Genomic DNA, 23,324 nt, shown 5'->3' with positions numbered 1-23,324 from the left:
CACACACAAAACAAATCAGTCAGGAGCAGATGCTGGATGTTGTCTTCACATGCCTTCTCTTCCTCTCACTTATGGGACAGCTGATATTAAATGGGCCATAGATTCGTACGTATAAGCACATACACATCTATGTAAATAAATACGTACAATTTAAATGTGCCTATTTCTATATATCTATCACATTTATTTATATTTGCTCCAATAAATTCAGGAAAGAATGCATGGTTCCCCTACATGTATTATTATATATTATATACTATATTTTGACACCCAAGTATTAGCATGTTAATATTTGTGTAAATAATTATACGTAATTTTAAATAATTTTGCAATATATATATATATATACACCCCCCCTAAATTTATATCTTGTATAAAATTATACCAGTCTGTGAAAAAAAAGAAAGCAAACGTAAGCGGTGTGGGGGTGGGAGGAAGAAAGCTCCCCCCCCTTTCCACCCTTCTCTCGTCGCAAAGGTTTTGGACAAGGAAGGGGGCGGGGCAAGATGCCCTCACCCAAGATGGCGTCGGCGGCGTTGTGTTCTGGTCACGTGGTCACCCCCCCTCCGCTCCTCCTCGAACGCAAGGCGATTGTGACGAGGCCGCCGAGGAAGGCCCGCCCCGCCCCGCCCCAGCGTTTACTCCCCCCTCCTACTGCGCGTGCGCTCTCTCCACCCCGGCTGGGCTTCCCTTTCCCCTCAGTGCCTAGCAAAAGAGCGGTGGTCGCCGGCCGGTGGTCGCGGGAAACAGCCGGAGCCGCCACGATGAGGAGCAGAGCGCCGCCGCCGCCGCTGCTGCCTCTGGTTGTTCTGCTCCTGGGGGGCTGGGCGTCCCTGTGCGGCGCCTTCTACCTGCCGGGCTTGGCTCCTGTCAGCTTCTGCGACGAGGGAGGCGAGAAAGCCGGATGCAAGGTGTGTAGGAGAGAGGGAGGGGGTCGAGAGGAGGAGCCCCTTCCTCGGGGTGGGGGAGGGGGGCACACACCGAGCCCCTCCCCTTCCCCCAGGTGTACCCCCCTTGTTCTAAACACCCCCCTCTTAAGCTTTTCTCCTGGGTGGGAAGAACCCGCCTCCCACTGCCAAGCTTATCATTCTCTTTAAATAATTCATACCTAGTAGTAGTAGTAGTTAATTCATGTGTATATATGTTCCTCTATAATATATTCATTTTCCCTGACAAGGGGCTCAAGGCATCTTACCGATAAAAGCAGAAACACATGAGAACCTAGGAGGAAACGATGGTTGTTTTTTTTTAATCATTAAATACCGATAGAACGAGCATTTAAATACACACGCACACAGTGGGAACTTGACTGGCAGAGCTTTTCCGGGTAGTGCAGGACCCCTTTTTTTACCCAGTCTGGTCTGAAGGAGGTGGCAGGAAGGATGGTAGTAGCAGTTCTCTCCTGAGGAGTTTGCAAAGCATTTTGAAGGGTGAAATCGCTTTTGCATCCCCCGGGAACTTTGACTTGGCTGTTAGAGCAGATGAATCTCAAGGGGTGTCCGGAGCACCATCCAGTCCTGCTGTGTTGGATGAGTTTCAGTTGGTCAGCCATGGGCAAGGTGCTTGGGTCAGCCAAGGCGACCGCTTATGCTCTGGGCGCTTGCCCCGCTTGTCCAGTTAAAAACCAGCAGCTGTGCCCCTGTCTGTACAAGGACAGCTTAATTTCCGTTGTCTGTCCTCTGCAAACCTCTAGGCTGGACTACTGCAATGCGTTATTATTATTATTATTATTAATGCTGCTCCTGAAGATTGTTCAGAAACTTCAGCTGTTGCAGAATTCATTGGCCAGGTTACTCACTGGGGCAAAACACTTTGAGCATATTACATGAATCCTGGTCCAACTGCACCGGCTGCCAAATAGTTTCTGGGCCCAATTCACCTCTTCCCATGGCATATTAACCAACTGGGACCCTTTGATCATTCTGAGGCCCCTCTCATGTGCATCCTCCATGAGAGGTCAGGAGGGTGGCAATACAATAATGGGTCTTTTTTGCAGTGGCTCCCTGTTTGAGGAATGCTCTCCTCAGGGAGGCTCACCTGGCGCCTTAATTACATATTTTTAGTCACCTGGTGAAAACACTTCTTTATAACCAGGCCTTTGGCTGATTAACATTCTATGGACTATTAAATGTGCTTGTGGGAGGGGGGTTATTGGTTTGTTGTGCTTGTTTTCTTATGTATTTTGTGTTCTCATTTTGCATATTTGTGTTGTGAGCCAGGCTGCGATCTTTGAATGAAGGGGAGTATGCAAATTTAATAAATAAAAATGTATTCAGCGTACATAGGTGTGCACAATGCTTTACAGGGTGGATAAAAATCAATGATTTTTTTAAAAATCAGATTTTTAAATTTTAAATTGGATTTTTTTGATTTAAATAGTTTTTTTATTTAAATTGGATTTTTAAAATAAAATGCTTTTGGAGGAAAAATCTTTCTAAAGATAGTTTTCTATTTAAGTTACATTATAGTCCAAAGGCTATTCATCAGGAAATAAGGATTTGTTGTAAGTTTTTCATGTGTGCTAAAACTCAGTCTAAGGTTTTTTTTAAATAAAAAAATTGTTTAACCACATCAGTTAACAAACAAGGATACATATGCTGTAATGTTATTGTTTAAGTTAAATAAATTGTTTAAATTATTATTAAGAAAATTATTATTTTTTTCCTTCCAATAAAGTACTGCAGAAAAGTTGTCCAAATATAAACAGTTAACATTTTAAGCCTCACAATAATTTCATAACTATCTGTCTATGTATTTCTAATAGTATAACCAAATCAAATTTTTGATATAACTGTAAAAACTGCTCTGAAAATTTATTATTTTAAAACTGAAACCTTCATCTGGTTGTAAATATTAAGATTATACCAGCAAGAATGAGTCTTTCTGTAAAAAAAATCATTTAAACCAAGTCTTACTGACTAGTGACGCTGGCCACGTGACCCGGAAGTGTCTCCGGACAGTGCTGGCTCCCGGCCTCTTAAGTGAGATGAGCGCACAACCCTAGAGTCGGACACGACTGGCCCGTACGGGCAGGGGTACCTTTACCTTTACCTTTATGTATGTATGTACCAGTACGTATAGAGCCAGCAGGCCTTTGCAGCTCCTCAGTTTTTATTTTTTGATTAGCCAGTTTCCTCAAATGGTTATCTGCTTTTTAAAAAAAGATTGTGTTCTATGTTTTAACGTTGTACACTGTCCCAATATTTTCTGTTCAATGTAGTGGCAGAGCGGACATAGTTTTGTGTTCCAAAATATTCTTCAGAATATGGAATTTACTGTAGATTCCGATGTATAAGACGACCTTTTAACCCCGGAAAAGAGGTTAAAAAGTTGGGGGTCATCTTATACGCTGGGTATGGCTGCAGTGGGCGGCGGGCTCCGCGCCGAGATGAAGCTGCCTGGCAAAGCTGCCCAGCGATGCTAAGCCGGCTTCACTGGGCGGCTTCCTCCCGGCACGGAGCCCGTTGCCCATTGCTGCTGCGGCGGCAGCAGCTTCGGCAGCTTCACTGGGCAGCAGCAGTGGGCGGCGGGCTCCGCTCTGTGCCGGGAGGCAGCCCCCCAGCGAAGCCAGCTTAGCATCTTCCTCCCGGTGCGGAGCATCACTGGGCAGCTTCACTGGGCAGCTTCATCCCGGCGCAGAGCCCGCCGCCCACTGCCGCTGCCCAGCGAAGCTGCCGAAGGGCATAAGATGACCCCCCAAATTGGCAGCTGCCAATTTGGGGGGTCGTCTTATACGCCCAGTCGCCTAATACGCCGGAATCTACGGTAAATGAAATCATTAGCTGCCACTTGTATGTGGTCTTTCCTTTATACTCTGAGAAGAAGTTTGACATGATTTTTTCTAAGTATATAAATATAAGATATATGCATATAATGTGTCCTTCAAACAACTCCATGAAATGGGTCAGGCTAAATGATTGAGACTGTCCTAAGGCCCTTAGAGTTACCACTTGCTTCTGTGACTCCTTTTGCACCTTCAGTGGCCTAGCATGGAGTGAGTGGGAACATCAGACCTAGATACCAAATGCGGCCCTCCAGGCCTGTGCACCTAGCCCTTGAGACCCTCCAGGCCACACTCCCCAGTAGCCGTGCTTCATTTCTTTTGAGTGTTTTCGCCTGCCTGGGGTATCTTGCTTGCCTGGATGGAAGGTAAAATTTGCATGCATTATTCTGCCCCCTTTTAGCTCTGTTTCCACTTGTCTTTGACTCCTGGGAGGCTCTTTGGTTGAAAAGGTTCATCGTCTCTGGCCTAGCAATTAGTAATAGAGGAAGGGAAATTCCCTCATTTCTTTTAGCTCCACAACAGGGAATTTGTTTTCCTGCTAACGTTCACCTGTGTTGGTTGTGTGTCAGGTTGCTGTTGCAACCTTCAGATCTATAAGTGAGAGATACAAGGTGGAATAGTGCTGAGGCAAATAATTAAGATGGTGGTATCTGCTTAAGGCTTTACCCCTGTGTAAACCCTCTTTTCCTACTTCAGTGTTCAAATTTACAGTGGTACCTCGGGTTAAGTATTTAATTCGTTCCGGAGGTCCGTTCTTAACCTGAAACTGTTCTTAACCTGAAGCACCACTTTAGCTAATCGGGTCTCCTGCTGCTGCCGTGCCGCTGGAGCCCGATTTCTGTTCTCATCCTGAAGCAAAGTTCTTAACCTGAAGCACTATTTTTGGGTTAGCGGAGTCTGTAACCTGAAGCGTATGTAGCCTGAGGTACCACTGTATTGTGCCACAATGACTCATTTCCTGTCTTCCCCTCATCCACCCACTGACCTTGAATAGATCTATGCTATGTCACACCCACAGCAGTTCAGGCTTAGGGAAGCTCTATTCCAACCAAACAGGGCATCTCCCCTCCCCTCCCCTCTGTACAGCCCTGTTCCTTTGTCTTGCTCTGAGAAAAAAAGTATGCATTCAAATTTAATTGCCACTCCACCTAGATATACTGCCCTACCCGCTTTTGACATTCAGTTGGCTATACAGTGGTACCTTGGGTTACATATGCTTCAGGTTACATATGCTTCAGGTTACAGACTCCGCTAACCCACTGGAAGGATTTTTTTTATTTTGACTATGGCAGACCAACACGGCTACCTATCTGTAACTGGAACCAGAAATATTACCTCGGGTTAAGAACTTTGCTTCAGGATGAGAACAGAAATCATGCTCCGGCGGTGCAGTGGCAGCGGGAGGCCCCATTAGCTAAAGTGGTGCTTCAGGTTAAGAACAGTTTCAGGTTAAGAATGGACCTCCGGAACGAATTACGGTAAGTTCTTAACCCGAGGTACCACTGTATATCTCATCCAGGCTTTCCTAACATGGGAAGCAGGTAGGACCTAACCTCTCCCAGTCGGTGCATTTAATGGTTGGGATTGCATAAGATAAGAACAGCCTGCTGATGTCCTATCTAGTCCTGCATCCAGATGCCTGTGGGAAGCTCTCAAGCAGGACCCGAGCACAAGAGCAGTCTCCCCCCCCCCTTGTGGTTTCTAGCAACTGGTATCTGGAATAATTAATTATTACCTCCAACTGTGGGGGTGGAGCAACTGATAGACTTATCCTGAATTTGTCCAATCCTCTTTTATTGCCTTCCAAGTTGGTGGCCATCACTGCCTCCTGTGGGAACGAGTTCCATAGTTTAACTGCGTGCTGCCTGAAGAAGCATTTTATCTATCCTGAATCTTCCGACTTTCAGTGTTATGAGAGAGGAAGAAAGTCTAACTACTTCTTCTATGCCAGGCACATCCAGCTCCCAAGAGACTGCGATCTACTCCCAGTATAAAAAAAACAGAGAAGCGAAAGTTGTTGAGCTTTTTTAAAGGGGGGGGGAGGCTAACCATTAACTATGACGCTAACAACTGCACAAAACAATAAAGTCAACTAACGTTGGAAGACTAAAAAGGATCACACTTACGACACAACGTAGGGACAGAGCGAGGGAGTGGGGGGGGGGGCGGAAACATTCATTATACATTGCTTTTAATCCCGCAATCAAAAAGGATCCTGCGATCGACCGCTATCACCCGGGGGTCTACTTGTCGATTGCGGCTGACAAGCTGGACATCACTGCTCTGTGCCATTCATATTTTTATACACTTCGATCATGTCAGTTCTTGCCTTTTCTCCAAACTAAAAAGTCCCAAAAGTCACCTTCTCTTCATAGGGGAATTGCTCTTGGTTGCCCTTTCCTGAACCTAATTTACCTCACACAGCTCTGTTGTTATTATTGCTATTGTTATTTTATTTATCAGTTGCTTCCTGTGAAACATCTCAAAGTGGTTTCACAATGTGGTAAGAACATGTTGCTATGAGTTTGGTTGAGGGGGAGACTTGCCATAACCTCTAGAATAGATCATGGGTAGGTACCGTATTTTTTGCTCTATAAGACTCACTTTTTCCCTCCTAAAAAGTAAGGGGAAATGTGTGTGTGTCTTATGGAGCGAATGCAGGCTGCGCAGCTATCCCAGAAGCCAGAACAGCAAGAGGGATTGCTGCTTTCACTGCGCAGCTATCCCTCTTGCTGTTCTGGCTTCTGAGATTCAGAATATTTTTTTTCTTGTTTTCCTCCTCCAAAAACTAGGTGCGTCTTGTGGTCTGGTGCATCTTATAGAGCGAAAAATACGGTAAACTAAGACCCGGGGGCCGGATCCGGCCCGGGGGTGATCTGGGAATCAGCGTGTTTTACATGAGTAGAATGTGTCCATTTATTTAAAATGCATCTCTGGGTTGTTTGTGGGGCATAGGAATTCGTTCATTCCCCCCCTCCAAATATAGTCTTGCCTCTCACAAGGTCACAGGGACAGTGGACCGGCCCCCTGCTGAAAAGGTTTGCTGACCCCTGCTCTAGATGCAGTATAGAGCTAGAATTTGAGCAAACTCATAAGTTCATAAAGGAAGCAAGGTTTGGTTAATTAAAAAGCCAAGCATTTTAGGGTCACAAGCCCAGGCAGCTTTACACAGCTACCTGGGGATAAGCCAAGCACAGCTTTCTCCTGATTGAAGTGCAGAGTGTTTGATGATCGGGACATTTGCAGGGAAACCAAAATGCTTGTTTACAAAGCTATTGTACTACTGTATGCTTGTGAAAAATGGACCACTTATAAATGCCATCTCCAACTCCTCAAAACGATTCCATCAATGGTGTCCCTGAAAATTTTTACACATCACTTGGGAAGACAGGTGAACTAATATCAGTGTACTGGAAGAAGCAAAGATCACCAGTGTGGAAACAATGATTTTTCAACATTGCTTTTTTGTTGGACTGGTCATGTTGTTTGGATGCCTGATTATCATCTTCCAAAGCAACTACAGTACTCTATTCCAAACTTAAAAATGGAAAGCACCATGCTGGTGGTCAACAAAAGAGGTTTAAAGACTCTCTCAAGGCAAATCTAAAGAAATGTAGTATAAATAGCGAAAATTGGGAAACACTGGCCTACAAGTGCTCCAGCTGGAGAACAGACTTTACCAAAGATGTCATGGACTTTGAAGACGCTTGAACTCAGGATGAAAGGGAGAAATGTGCTTAGAGGAAGGCATGTTTGGCAAATCCTCACCGTGATCAACTCCTGCCTGGAAACCTATATCACCACTGTGGAAGGACGTGTGGATCCAGAATTGGCCTCCACAGTCAGTTATGGGCTCACTGCTAAGATTGTGTTCATGGAAGACAATCTTACTTGGCTAAGGAGTGATTGCCAAAGAAGTAAAAGAAGAAACTGTAAGGTCTGGACTCCCTCCAACAAAACTTTGGTGTAAATACAGTGGTGCCTCGCAAGACGAAATTAATTCGTTCCGCGAGTTTTTTCGTCTTGCGGTTTTTTCGTCTTGCGAAGCACAGTGTCAGAAAAGTTTTGGAAAAGCTTCAAAAATCACCAAAGTCTTCAAAAACCTCAAAAAAGGCTACCACACCGCGTGCTATGAGTTGCTCCTCGAAGTCAAGTCGCAACTGTATTAACGGTTTTAAGAAAAAGGAAACAAACTTGCAAGACGTTTCCGTCTTGCGAAGCAAGCCCATAGGGAAAATCGTCTTGCGAAGCAACTCAAAAAACCAAAAACCCTTTCGTTTTGCGAGTTTTCCGTCTTGTGAGGCATTCGTCTTGCGAGGTACCACTGTATGTGAATGTCATATTTCTTAAAGCCAAGACAGCTTGTGCTGTGTCTTGATTCTCAAAGAAACACAGATCCTGTGTGAGTTCTTGGAACCTCCTGGAATCTTGCTACTGCTCAGCTGAGAGTGAGGGGTGGTGGCATCAAACTTTTGCAGCAATATATAAAGCAGTTGCATTATATAAAAACTATTTCAGATTCAGTATAGGCACTGACTGGGATAACAGCCTCCACTTGGAAGACTTGTTTGAAGAGGCAAGTAGGTGCCGAAAAAGCAATAGAGAAAGTGCCTGTCTGAGATGTAATGGGAGCGAGTTCCAAAAGGGGAGGTGCCACCACACTAAAGGCCTGACTGACATTGCACAGAATAGCCCCCCTGAAAGGATGCTATCTGCAGGATGCCCTCTTTTGCAGAACGCAGTGATGGCTTGGCGTGTAAGGGATGAGGTGGTCTTTTAGGTATCCTTGTCCCAAGCTGTTTGAGACTGTGTAGTTGATTATCTGCCAGTGCAATTTTTTCAGCAGCAGCATAACGTGATGGGGATACTCTGCTGCAGAGAGTGAAGGAGCTGCTGCATTTTGCACTGGCTGCAGTTTCCAGGTTGACCTCAAGGGCAGCTCCACATAGAGCACATTGCAGTAACCCAATCTGGAGGTTACCTGGACATGGATGGCAGTGGCCAGGCTGTTAAATGAGAGAGGTAGTGTAGTTGCTGAGAGACTGAATCTGGTACTCCCTGGTTTGCATCTTGTCTCTGCCGTGAAGCCTTGAGGTGGCGTTTCTTAACCTTTATTTATTTATTTATTTGAAGTGTTTTCCCCTTGCTCTTCAGCTGGAGAAGACTTCCAAAGCAGCTTACAAAGATTGATAACAAGGCAGTGCCAGCATTCAGGCTTTCATTGTAAAGGACGCAGTTCAGTAAGAAAAGGGATGGGGGTGGGAAAGCACACTCAGGTGCTAGTTTTTAGTTACAGAGCTTTTGTAAGGATCAGGTGAAAAGGAGAAACTGTTTAGGGAGAGGAGGAACCAAAAGTTTCAGGTGTCTCAGCAGAGTTGGTGGAATGGGCTTCTTTACCTTCTCTCTCCCCCTTACATGGACTAATTTAAGAATTTAAATAATTATTTGTAGCAATCAGTTCTTTAAGGAACTGAATATTTTAATACATATTTTTAAAGCATTGTTACCTACTGTCTTTATGTGTTTTATCTTGTTTTTTGTTACCCACCTCAGAAACTTGGCTGAAGGGCAGCTTATGAATATATGAATAAAAATCCTGGTTCCTCCTTTGATTACTTTCCTTTAATAAGCTACCTGAACTTCCTCTGTATCTGATACAGGAAGCAAGGCTATATTTGTTTTACTACAGCAATTCAGCGAGAGTAACAGGTTGTGCTGGTACCAGGAGAAAAGGAGCCACACGACCCCCCCCCAAAACCCCCTATTTGAAGTTCCCCCCTCTTATTCCCAGGCTACAGCATCTGGAAGGTCAGAGATTGTCCACCCCTACCCTAGAATTGTCCATCCTTAGATTGTCCATCCCTAGCCTGGGGTTGTGGTGTGGCTCGGTTGACTGGTAAAGTATGCACATAGGATAGCATTTCCAACAGTGAGCCTGCCTGGTGCCTCCTCATTTGCCTGCACTGCCTCTCTTTTGTCCATCCATGGAAATAAAGGCACATATTCCAGCCAGGCATGAGCACTTAAGGAGTGCATAGCATGGCTTGGGGAGAGTCCCAAGGGCCTGATTGGCTTGGCAGTTTCCTAAGCACTCAGGTATTGGACTTGACTCATTGTGATTGCACACAGAAATAATTAAATTTAATGTCTGATCTAACTGTATTTATTGGGCACAAGATCCACTGATTCCAATAGGATTTGCTTCCTGTTAAACCTGCTTAGAATAACAGCATTGTGCAGAAATCCTGAGTACACTTATTAGTGAGTAGGAGTCATTGAACTCAGTGGGATTTACTTCTGAGTAAACATGCTTAGGATTACAGTGTTGGGATAACTTCTTTAGAATGTTAAGTGTGGAGAATGCTTTAATGTTCTTTAATAACTTTTTAAAAATTCTGTCTTGGATTATTACATTCAACTCCAGGTGTCTAAATCAGCTTTTCTGTTCTTCTAGTCAAAAATAGAGCTGTTTGTGAACAGACTGGACTCGGTTGAATCAGTTCTACCGTATGAATATGATGCGTAAGTATACCCAGATACCATTAAGCCAGAGTTTGCATTTCCCCATTAAAATGTTTGTTTAAGCAAAGTGACATCTAATTTGCAGTGTTCAGATGATTGCTAACTGAATGGTAAAACTTCTTTGGAATAGTTTGCACGGGTAAATGATAGAGGCAGAATTGGCTTTGAGATGATTTAGGGGTCTAGCCAACACCATCTGACAAACGGTGGTTTATGAGTGACCAGAAACCGTGATTTGAAACTATGGTTTTGGCAAACTGTGGTTTAACTTTGCATCCAAACCAACCAACTGTGGTTTGGGATGTTACTCCCTGTCAGAGCCTACTGCTTGGGAAGGGGTTCTCAGTGAAGGCTGGTGAAGAGAGTTAGTACAGAAATCATGATGTGCCTGTACATTAAGAATATACATCATGGTTTGGCAGTAGAACTATAATGAATGAAAACCATGTTTTGTGTTGTATCTACAACATAATCCATCAGTTAAATAACGCTTAGAGCAAGGACGTGGAACCTGCAGCCTCCAATTGCCATCTTTCCCAGCCACCATAGCCAGTGGTCTGGGATGATGAGAGGGGTAGTCAAAGAACAGAACACCACCTGCTTGATTTAGATTAGAACCTAGTTACAAGTGCAACTCTTGTAATGCAGAGTGGAAACAACCTTCTTCTTCTTTGTTTGTTCATAGTTTTGACTTTTGTCAAGATGCAGAAGAAAAAAGGCCTTCAGAAAATCTTGGACAAGTCTTGTTTGGAGAGCGGATAGCATCATCGCCCTACAAGGTTCATGCAACTTTTCAGTATGATTTGGATGACTCTGTGTGTGTGTGTGGTGTGTGTGTGTGGCTAAATGCTGAAGGTTTGTTTGTTTTGGTCTGTAGTACAGATGGGAAGGCCTGAAAAAAAAACCCCAAAATGGGGGGAAAACCAGTTCCCCACCCCCCGTTTTTTCCTGAAGCCATTTTCTTGAAGCTGAGGGCCTTCAGGCAGTTCCCTCATTTCGAGAAGCAAAGCTACAGGGAACTAGGCAGAGGGCCTTCTCGGTAGTGGCGCCTGCCCTGTGGAATGCCCTCCCATCAGATGTCAAAGAAATAAACAACTACCTGACATTCAGAAGTTTTTAATGTGTGACATTTTAGTGTATTTTTGGTCTTTGTTGGAAGCTGCCCAGAGTGGCTGTGGAAACCCAGCCAGATGGGCGGGGTACAAATAATAAATTATTATTATTATTATTATTACTTGTTGTACTTTGAGTAGCTTTAGATGTGGCTTTATGTCCCTCATTTTGTGTTTAAAACTTTAAAAAAAAGTATTTATTTGTATCCTGCCCAGAGAATTTTTTGTTATGGGGTAACTTCAATGGCCTTCCAATTGTATTAAAAAAAAAATCAGTTAATTAATTTTGTGTTTTCCTTTTTTAGCTTAGGGATTGAAAACTTGCTTTTGAAGGGGAAAGCAAGGATTCTCTGAAAATACCTATTTGGTTGCATGCATTGCACCTGGAATTTGCACAGGGGTGTGTTTGTGTGTTTGGGGGAGCAGGAGGAGGGAAGAGATTTCAATTTGGGAGCACTGAAGAGAAAATAAAACTGCACAGAATTCATAAAGGTGTTTAGATGTTAAATGGCCGCTTTTAAGTTAAGGGTTGGGCTAATGATGATAACAAAAGTGTAATTTTGAATGAAAGAAGATGTGTCATTTCCAGCTGCATGGAGTAAAAATGTTAAAACACTTCTGTGCTTATATCAGTTTACATTTAAGAAAAACCAACAATGCCAAGTGGCCTGTATGAAGTCTTATGACCCGGAGAATACAAATGACAAAAACAAGCTGGAATTCTTGAAGAAAGGAATGCGGTTGAATTACCAGCATCATTGGTGAGTCCATACATTCTGTGAAATCAACAGTCTGTGGAAGGAAGGAATGGAAATTGAGATTTGAAAGATACCCCAAATTTTGTCCAATACTGATTTCATAAAAGAGAGCAAAGTAATTCACATGCAATTCTAAAATGCATTTTAAAAGCAAATGTGCCAATAAACTCGGGGGCGTTTCTGACTCTTAACAGAATTACCTGCTTGCAATTTTTCTTGTGTAGGATTATCGATAACATGCCAGTGACTTGGTGTTACGATTTTGGAGAATTACATAAATTCTGTAATCCAGGATTTCCAGTTGGATGCTTCGTGGCTTCAGATGGCAGAGCTAAAGATTCCTGCACTATAAATGTAAGTGGTCAGGGTGCATTTCCTTAATGTTTTCTCATAAGTTATTAGATATAGACCTCTGGCATTTTTTAGAATCCTGTGAAGGTTCAGATGCAGCACGAAACCTTGGAGCAGTGTCTGAACTCACAGTGTCCTTCAAACCATTGTCTAGAAGCGGCCACCAGATAACCACTTGAAACCATTGGATGAAGCTGACTTGCAGAGCAGAGCTTGAACAAAGTGGCTTGGCATTAAAACTGAACAGGAAAACAGTGATTGGGATGTTTCTCTGCCCTCAGTAGCTATTGTGTGGGATAGTGCCTAGGAATTCTCGGGGGAAAGCGAAACAGTATGACTCTTTAGCATGCTTGCACTTTTTGAACACAAACCATGGCATGAAGTCTAAACTATGCTTAGCAAAAGGCAGTCTCTACCACGAAATGTAAGAATGGTCACCAATTTGGATGGCTTTTAAAAGGGATTAGCTAAATTAATGGATTATAAGACTGTCAGTGGCTTCTACTCACAATGACTGCATAGCACCTCCAGAGTATGCTCAGAATGCCAGCTGCTGGGGAGCGAGGATGCTGTTGTGCTCACGTCCTGCTTGCAAATTTCCCATAGACATCTGGTGAGAACAGGATGTTGGACCAGATGGGCCTTTCGTCTTATCTAGCAGAGCTGCTCTTGAATTCTTGTGGCTTGGCATTGGCTATGTTTTTGTGTCACACTAAATCATGGTTTAGCAAGATGGGTGGCTTGTCTTTGACATTGACCATAGTTGGGAATAAACTGCAGTTACTTGGTTACGTTACATGATAAGCCAAGATTTAGGAAACCGAAACTACACTGCAAAAATCACCTTCCTTGTCATGGGTGGAGTAGGAGGGGGAGTGTATGCGTCCAAGCTTCACAGCGGCTCTTTCCTCCTCGTGCATGCCACACTAATCCGGTTTGCCTCCCCACCACTGGCATGTGGCCCTTGGAATATTGACCATGGTAGAATGTGGCCCTCGGACTGAAAAAGTTTCCCCACCCCTGCACTAAATGGTGGTTTAGCTGGTTGTGCAAATGTTATGCCTGAACCATGCCTTGTTGGTACGTGCAAAAACTCCTGCTGAACAATTAAGAAGATATATGATGGGGGAAGGAAATACAAAATGTGTGTCATGAAGGATGAGTCTGAGCATGTTTATTTGGACCGGTTGCCAGCTGTGTATTGAAGGGCTCAGTTGATTATCACTTGCTGACTCTTGATTTTGATTGAATTTTTGGCCCTCTAAACATAGCCAAAATTAAATAATCAATGAGAGCCTATAATTAAAGAGAATTAAAAATAAATGTAGGCTACAGATTACAAGATAAGAGAAAGTAGACAAGAGAATACCAGCATCTGTAACTCAGCTGGGAATGACAATAACTCACTGGTAGAGCATCGGTTTCACATGCAGACGGTCACAGGTTCGATCCCCGATATCTCCAGGTAAGGCTGGTAGAGACGGCTGCCTGAAACCCTGGTGACCTGCTGCCAGCCAGTGTAGGCAGTGCTGAGTTAGATGGACCCAATGGTCTGACTCTGTATAAGGCAGTTTCCCATGTTCCTCTCATGATCATTACTATCGCATTTAAGAATTGCTTCCTATGAAGGACCTCAAAGCAATTTACAGTACAGTGGTACCTCGTTTTACGAACTTAATCCATTCCGGAAGTTGGTTCTTAAACTGAAACTGTTCTTAAACCGAGGCACGCTTTCCTTAATGAGGCCTCCCACCCCTGGTGCCCTTCTTCTGTTCGGCTTCCATTCTTAGACGGAGGTAAAGTTCGCAAACCGGGACACTATTTCCGGTTTTGCGGAGTTCGTAAACCGAATTGTTCGTAAACAGGGCTGTTCTTAAACCGAGGTACCACTGTGCTGTAAAATCATGTAAAACAGTTACATATATAAAAAATTTTTTTTTGCATATAATACAGTTAAACAATAATGTAAAATCAGTTTCAAATCTGACAGAGATGCCAACTGAGATAACAAAACTCCACTTAGAAGGTTTGGTGAAAGAGGTAAGTCCTCAACAAGCACCTCAAAGACAACAGAGACAGCACCTGTCTCATATGCAATGGGAAAAAGGCCCAAAGGGTAGGCGTCACCACATAATAGGCCCATTAACAATATGGTACAGAACAGACCTCCTGATAAGATGGTAGCTGCAGGATTCCCTCTCCTGCAACACAGGGTTTGATTGGGGTCTATATGGAATGAGATGATCTGTTAGGTGTTCAAAGCTCGCTCCGTCATGGAACCAAAACCACCCTTTGCTAGTCTGGTGCCCTCTGGATATTGGCATCAGCTGCAGCCAACATGACTGATACCTAAAACATCTGTCTAAAACAGCCAGAGGGTCTCTGGTTGACCTAAAATATCTGAGCAGAGCTACATTTCACTTTCCCAGCACTTTCACTTGGGAACAGTTTGGCTGGAAAATAGAAAAGCAGTTTTGATTCCATGGCTAGCTCAGATGCTGTGTTGTTTGCTCCTGTGTGTTGTTCTGCCCATCCCAGAGTATGCATTACGTGCCCAGAAGTAATGTGAGAATTAGGCGATGATGGTTCAGGTCTTGCAGAAGAATTCTCAGTAGGTATTGCTGGGCATTGGAATATCTACAGGAAGAAAGGGCTGTTTAATGTCTCTTTGTACAGTGGCAAATTTCATTGGCTATAAAGATATTATTGCATATTATTATTATTATTATTAACAAGGCATAGGACCAAGAAAGCAATCAATGATGGTCACAGGGGAACACATTGATGGGGATGTATACTAAAAGTTTAATTTGCAAGGATAGTTGAGTGCATTTTTATTTCCTTTGCTTTGGAGCTGTGTCCATGAAAAGTAAACAGCAGATAACCAGCGTCAAGTAGTGAGAGTGTAATTAAATATATTTGTCGGTAGGTTTTCAGAGATTGAGAGACTCATTCTCCAAAGTAGGTTTTTAAAATAATAATAATAATAATAATAATAATAATAATAATAAAGTACAGTGGTACCTCGGGTTACATACGCTGCTTCAGGTTACAGACTCCGCTAACCCAGAAATAGTACCTCGGGTTAAGAACTTTCTGAAATTGTCATTTCTCTTCCCAAAGTTTCTACAGCAGACTTCCCAGAGTCATCAGCTTTATTGCATTAGCCTGGAAAAGGCCATTGTTCTCTTAGAGGAACTGCAGCTACTATTCCAAAGCCCACCCTTTATATGCCAGAAACAAAGGGCTGCTTTACATATTGCATTGGAAATTAACAGTGTGCGTTATTGGGTAAGGCTGGAGGTGCATGAAAAAGTAGAGCCTGAACAGTTGAATGGAGGAGAAGAGTGTACAGTGAATGAAATGGGTAGTGCTTCCTATTCCACTCCCAAGAAAAGCATCTGTGTTTCCGGAACTTGTTACTGATTTCCTTGAACCTTCAGTGCGACTCCAAAGGTTGGATCTATCCACACAAGATACAGACACAAGATACACCACACATTTAAAGCGCATGACTGTTTCTGAAGCATCCTGGAAACTATAGTTTGTTCTGGGTGCTGGGAATTGTAGCTCCATGAGGGGTGAATTCCTAAAATTCTTGGGATTCTTCTTTTTTATTAAAAAAATTAAGCTGTATTAAAAAAATTGAATAAATAATACTGAAAATAATAATAAATCCTTTTTAGGCATTTAATGGCTCTATTTCTCTCCCCCACACCCCCAGTCTGAGTTCAACAAGAAGAATACCTACTATCTTTTCAACCACGTTGATATTACGATCACGTACCACAGTGCGCAGAATGAGAACTGGCTCGGAGCTCGCCTGGTTACGGCTCGCCTGGAACCCAAAAGGTAACTGCTGGGCACTTGACAATTTACAGCGTGTCAGTTCACAGGCAGATACTATTCGTACTGAGTTCCGTTTTGGTTACCTGCTCTGTTTGGTGTTGGGGTGCTAAGCAGTACAAGAAGCCTGCAACATGCACCTGCTTTCTTATGCAGTCGCGACCTTTCGCAGGTGGGGAATAATAAAGAAATGGAGAGTAGGGGAAGCCCACAGTTCCCTGCTTTCCATTTATTTATTTTTCCTTCAACCCTTTGCATTCACAGAGTCTACTCAGGCTTTAAGGAGGCGGCGAGAGGTCCCTCAGAGCATTCCACTTTTTGTGCTCCTGCATTGTTCTTTACCCATATATATGTTTGCTTTCCCGTTTATGCTGGATACTGAATCTGTTAAAATCTGTCCTTAAGGAAGTGCAGACTCAAAACACTCTTCATCCTGTTCAAATCTGCTCAATGGATGTACGATTTGAATTTACCATACAGTGGTGGTTCTTAAAACTGTGATCTGTGGACCACTGTTGGACCCTCAATGTCGTTCAGGTGGTCTGTGCTGTGCCTGTGGATTTGTGGTTGAAGGTGGGAGACAGCACATTCGTTAGAGAATTATGGAATTGTAGAGTTGGAAGGGATCCCAAGGTTCATCTACGCCAACCCCCTGCAATCTCCGCTAAAGCATCCATGACAGCTGGCCATCCAACCTCTGCTTAAAAACTTCCAAAGAAGGAAAGTCCACATTCTCCTGAGGGAGACCATGCTGCTGTCAGAAAATTCTTCCAGGATGTTTAGTTGCAATCTTCTTACTTGTAGCTCGAAGCCTTTGGATTGGGTCCCACCCTCCGAGCTTGCTCTGTTTTCTGTGTGACAATCCTTTAGATGTTGGAAGATGGTAATCATATCTCAGTATTCTCTTATCCAGGCTAAACATACCAAATTCCCTCAATCGTTTCTCATACATAAGGCTTGGTTTCCAGACCCTCAATCATCTTGTTTGCCCAGCTTGTCAATATCTGTAAACTGAAGTGCCCAGAACAGGATACAGCACTCCAGTTGTGGTCTAACCAATGCAGAATAGAGCAGTATATTGATCTGGATCCTATACTTGTGTTGATGCAGCCTAGAAGAGCATTAGCTTTTCTTGCTGCTTTTTTTTTTTAAAAAAACAAACTGGAATTTTATTTACAACATAACACAACCCCTCACCCCCCAAACACATTAAACATGAACATAACATACAGTGAACATAACATACAACAATACAAACAACCAAATAGAAGACTTACTTTATCCTGTACCTGGCCTCCTTATTTACTTCTTATAAACTGTGTCCTTTATGAATAATTATTAAGATTTTTCTAATTATAACTTTAAATATCCACAAAGTTTCCTGCAGACTTTAATCAAAACAAATCTAGGTATGTATTTTAGGGCACTGTTTTGTGAATTGTTCTCTGCATTTTCCCCTTGCTTTTTGAAACTTTTGTCCAGTGTGATCTCTAGTGTGGTCTCTGTTAATCTAGACAGTTCAATATACTCTAACAGTTTATTCCTTTTTTGTTGGCACAGTTTCTTTTTTCCAGTTTTTAGCAATTAGGATCCTTGCCGCTCCTGTGGCATAGAGGAATATTTTCTGATCTTCTCTTGCTATGCCTGTGTCCGTTATCCCTAGTAGAAAAGCTTCTGTATTTTTCATAAAGTTATACTTAAACATTTTTTTAAGCTCATCATACACTGTGTTCCAGAAGCTCTTGATTTTTTCACAGGTCTTTTCTTGCTGCTTTATCACACCGTTGGCTCATGTGAAACATGTGGTCTACTAAAACCCCTAGATCCATTTCACTTGTACTACTGGCAATCCAGGTTAAGATTAAGATTAAGATTAAGATTAAGATTAAGATAAATTTATTGTCATTGTCCGTATATACACAGTATACACAACAACGAAAATCAAACACCCACCCAAAGACCGGGTTCACATACACATTTGCACGTATCTCCAACACTCTCATCCTATTCAGACATAATCTATAAAAACATATCATACTCCAGAATGTAACATAACCTATTAAAAGCATAACATAACCTAAAAACCTGTCTCATTCCTTCCTACTCCCTGCTTGCTATTTCTTGCAACTGGCCCTGAGATCATTATTTAGTGCAATCAGAGCTCTTGGATAGAAACTATTCAGAAGGCGTGTGGTTCGTGTTTTCATTGTCCTATATCTTCTGCCCGAAGGCAACAGTTCAAAGAAGTTGTGAGCAGGATGGGTGGGATCTCTCAGGATATTGTGTGACTTCTTCAAAGTGCGAGACGTGAAGATCTCATCCAGGGTTGGTAGTTGGAGCCCAATAACATTCTGGGCAATTTTAATTATTCTCTGTAAAGCTTTTTTATCCGTTTCAGAGCTGCTCCCATACCACGATAATATACTATAGGTTAAGACACTCTCGATGGTACTGTGATAATAGGACAGAAGTAGGTGCTGAGATAGATTCAGTCCCCTGAGCATTCTCAGGAAATACAACCTCCCCTGCACCTTCCTCACAACCATATTAATATTTGCAGTCCATGAGAGGTCCTCAGAGATGTAAATGCCCAGGTATTTAAAACTACCAACCCTCTCCACCTCCTCGCCATTTATGTGCAATGGTAAAAATACACTTTTCTTTCTCCTAAAGTCAATTATGAGTTCTTTGGTTTTTTTGGTGTTAAGCATAAGATTGTTTTCTTTACACCATTGAATTAACCCCTGTACTTCTTTCCTATAAGCAGTCTCATCGTTCTCACTAATGAGCCCCACCACTGTTGTATCATCCGCAAATTTGATGATTGTGTTGGACTTATACAGTGGGGTGCAATCAAATGTGTACAGGGAATAGAGAAAGGGACTTAGCACACATCCCTGAGGGGCTCCTGTGCTTAATACTAGAGTAGAAGAATAGTAAGGGCCCATTCTCACTGTCTGCGGCCTATCAGTCAGGAAATTCCTTACCCACAGACAGATCTTCTGATGTATACCCAAATTGGTCATTTTAAGAAATAACCTGTCTGGCAGAATTGTATTGAAGGCAGAACTGTAGTCCACAAACAACAGCCTTGCGTAGGTTCCCTGTCGTTCTAGATGACTCAGTACAGTATGGACAGCGATGGAAATAGCATCATCAGTAGATCTATTTCTTCTGTATGCAAACTGGAACGGGTCTAGAGTGGATGGAAGACCAGCCTTAATATGATCTAGCACCAATCTCTCAAAACATTTCATAACGACAGATGTTAGGGCTATTGGTCTATAGTCATTGAGAGATACCACCACTGACTGCTTGGGGACTGGCACTATAATCGATGTCTTCAGGCAGGTAGGGACAGAACCCTGCAACAGGGATAGGTTAAAAATGTCCGTAAACACACCAGCTAATTCTGCAGCGCAGTCCCTAATAGCCCGTCCCATGATTCCATCCGGTCCAGCTGCCTTCCTAATGTTAATGCTCCGAAAGGCACGTTGTACGTCACAGGTCTGTAATAAAAATGGTTGTCTATCAGTAGTAGTTTCTGATGATGTGCTGGTAGCCAATGCTGTAGTGACGGTAGTTCCAGTTCCCACCTCAAAGCGACTAAAAAATTGATTCAGTTGATCAGCCAGGTGCGCACTGCTGCTAGCCAGTTCGTTTTTAATATTTTGCCCTGTAATTTGTCGCAGGCCTTGCCATACTCGACGAGGGTCGGAGCTCTCAAAATGTTTTTCGATCCTCCGGCAGTACATAGCTTTGGCGTTCCTAATGCCCTTTTTCAATTTGGCTCTGGCTTCTCTATACTGTTGCGCATCACCAGAGTGAAAAGCAGCATTTCTTGCCTTTAACAGAAGATACACATCCCTGTTTAGCCAGGGCTTGTTGTTAGGGAACACCCGTATTTGTTTGGTGGTAGTGACAACATCAATGCAGCTTTTAACGTAGAACAGTACTGTTGAAGCGTATGTGTCCACATTATTCTCCACAAAAAGCGACCACTCGGTGCTCCGAAAGCAATCTTGAAGTTGCTCAGATGCACCTACTGGCCACACTCGTATCTCTCTAGTTGATGGTCTAATTCTGCGTACGAGAGGTCTATATGATGGTATCATAAGTAAAGATATGTGGTCTGACTGCCCCAAATTGGGCAAGGGCTTGGTCTTGTATCCATGCATGATGTTACTATATACTCGGTGTCCCCTATCTTATATTTGTGTCGCTGGTTCCTCCTGTCTGAGTGCAGAACCCCATTTATCACTATTGAAATTCATTTTTATTAGTTTTGGCCCATTTCTCCAATCTCCAATATGGGGTTCATCTGTGGCATTAGCTACTTCTCCCAAGTTTTATGAGCATCCCTTCAATTCCTTTGTTCAAGTCGTTTATAAAGACACAGAATCCTGTGCCACTCCACTTCTCCCTTTTTTCCAGGATGATGAGGAACTAATAGCGAGCGCTCTTTGGGTTTGGTCAGTCAACCAGCATGTTGCACCAAATACTCGTATTGATTTTTAATGGTATTTCCGATTGCTTATTTTATTTCTCTTATTGTATTGCAATCTGAAATCTATGGAATGCATCCAAATGCATTATATAAGAAGGAGGGGAAGCTGCGAAAATGTAATTAAAAACCACACAGCCTTTAGTACAGCTCATTATGATTGCTACAACAAGGCAGAAAAATCATTAAGTGATCCACCAAGAGTCTTAGCAATTTTCAGGTGGGGAAAAAACGGGTTTGGGAACCACTGCCCTCCTGAATGGCTTGCGATAACTGTTTTGGGGTAATGCATTCCACAAGGGGGCATAGTTAAGTTTTCTTTCACTGCCTTGTTTCTACCCGTCTCTCATTCTCTAGTGTTTGTCTTTATGGGAGGCACCGTGAGATTTTGTGCTTAAAAAGAGGTTGAAACACATTCTTTCTGTGTGTATCTACAATATCTATCATCTATCTATCTATCTATCTATCTATCTATCTATCTATCATCTATCTATCTATCTATCTATCTATCTATCTATCTATCTATCTATATCTATCATCACAAAACGGATGTTTGCTGCCACACGTAGTCTGAAGATATATTGTAAGAGAATGATTCGAGGTGCTTGAAAATACGGGTTGCTTCACCTGCAATGCCTGCAATCTTTTCTCCCTCCATTAGGTGGCCCTGTAGTTCCTTGTAAGAGTACTGATCTACTTTGCTCCAAGGGAAGGAGATGGGTTAGAGCGAAAAAGTTAGCCCTTTCCTTTGGAATTGAGCTTGATCTGGCCCGTGTTTCTCCTGTGTTGCTGTCAGTGGCATTGAACCTGCTCTGCAAGTAGCGGGAGGGCACTGCTGGCAAAATGTGGATGAAGTTGCATCTTGTAAGGCTTCTCAAATCACAATGAAGATTGCTTTTATTTTTTTAAGCTCTGCATTCTGGAAACTTAGCATTAAACAGTAGTGGGGAGATATTCAACTGTTTGACCCAACACCCCAGCAAACTGGGAAAGGGCCATAGCTCAGTGACAGTGCTTTGCAAGCAGAAGATGTCATGTTCAGTTCCTGGTGTTTCCAGGTTGAGCTGGGGATGCTCCCTGTCTGAAATTCTGGAATACCATTTGCCAGTCATTGTGGACAATCCTGAGCAAGCTGAACCAGGATCACGAAAAGCTGCCTTATACCATGTTCTGGCTCCCCAGTTTTGGAAGCAGCATCAAAAATAAATTAGATGCAATGCTGGTTGGGCAAAGCTCTGTGCCCTGGTGGGAATGCAGATACCCCAATCATCAGATCAAAAATGGTGGTGGGGGCAATACCTCCCCCCCAGCCAATCTGCATGTGTCAGCTGAGGAGGGTGGGCTGTACGTGTGTCATGAGAACGTGCGTGCAAGATTGTGGAGTAGTCACACCCTCCGCTTTCATGTGCTGCTTGGCTAAAAATAAAACTAAAATTGGCCAGCCTTGTTTTACAGCTATTTCAAGGAAATAACTGGCAGCAAAACATTAACTGAGAGGGTTGAAATCTGTAAGTGTACAATGGGTCCAAAAGAGCTCTTATAGTAGCTGTTCCCAGGCTGTCAGTGCTGACCCACAGCTCCTGGAGGACTGTTGAGAGAGCACTGTTTCTAGGGCTCAGCCTCAAGAGTAGCCTCCTTAGGTTAAACTCTGCTCTGTTCTCCCTGCCCCTCTAGTTGGTCTGCTTCCTGTGTCTTGAAGCTCCTTGCCAGAATGATGGGGAAGGGGTGTGAACTAGATACCAGATAGGGATGGGTAATGCGCATTAGGAGCCACGTGGTCCAGATTCTACCATGGCCATTTCCCTTCCCTTCTGACAACTCTCTGATGTCAGAAGCAGCTCCACAGGTGTTGCTTTTTCTGCAGGTCTGCAGGGATGGTGAAAGTTGCATCTTGCGAACCCTTTCCCAGCTGTATTGCTCTTTAGAAGTACGTGAGCTCTGTTCATGGTAAATCTAACAACCTTAGGCTGAGTTGTTTGCATGGAATTAATATGCAGATATTAATACTTCTCTTATTTGTCAGGGAATCCTAAGATTTCAATCCCATTTACCTCTTCAGTGTGCATACCTTCATGTTTAGGAACCCCCAATTCACGGGCAGGTGTTGTAACTGGGGCACAATGAGTCAGTTGCAGGTTATTCAGGGTGTCCAGACCTCTTTTTTTCTCACATTGCAAATTGTTAGTTTCACACAACATGAAAGTTGTTACAAAACTCACCTGGACTTGAAATAATAATTTTAAAAGCTGGCCTTTTAATTCATAGCTGCAGGGTAACTTAAATGTCTTCCCATTGCTTTGTTTGCTGCAGATTCCTCTACATAAATAAATAAATTGCAAGTTGTATTCCTATGCTTTGGGGATCTGTTCCTTTGCTTTGGGGTCTGTTCCCAGTCTTCTTGCAGAAGTAAATTCCGCAGGCTGCTTTCAATTGTCATACATGAAAAA

General features: G+C 43.0%; 1 protein-coding gene across 1 annotated transcript in view; it reads left to right on the top strand.

The window, feature by feature from the left end:
* The first annotated feature begins 675 nt into the window (after nt 1-675).
* Nucleotides 676-23,324, top strand: part of LOC308468117 (transmembrane 9 superfamily member 2-like) — a 51,651-nt gene continuing 29,002 nt past the window's right edge. The window contains exons 1-6 of the mRNA XM_080990091.1: nt 676-911; nt 10,239-10,306; nt 10,992-11,085; nt 12,052-12,179; nt 12,401-12,530; nt 16,252-16,379. Coding sequence (XP_080846217.1) covers nt 765-911; nt 10,239-10,306; nt 10,992-11,085; nt 12,052-12,179; nt 12,401-12,530; nt 16,252-16,379 — 695 coding nt within the window. The 5' untranslated portion in view covers nt 676-764. The remainder of the gene's footprint in view (nt 912-10,238; nt 10,307-10,991; nt 11,086-12,051; nt 12,180-12,400; nt 12,531-16,251; nt 16,380-23,324) is intronic.

Source organism: Podarcis pityusensis, assembly GCF_964106645.2.
Source record: "Podarcis pityusensis genome assembly, chromosome: Z".
NCBI lineage: Eukaryota > Metazoa > Chordata > Lepidosauria > Squamata > Lacertidae > Podarcis > Podarcis pityusensis.
This window is presented reverse-complemented; position numbering and strand designations above follow the sequence as displayed.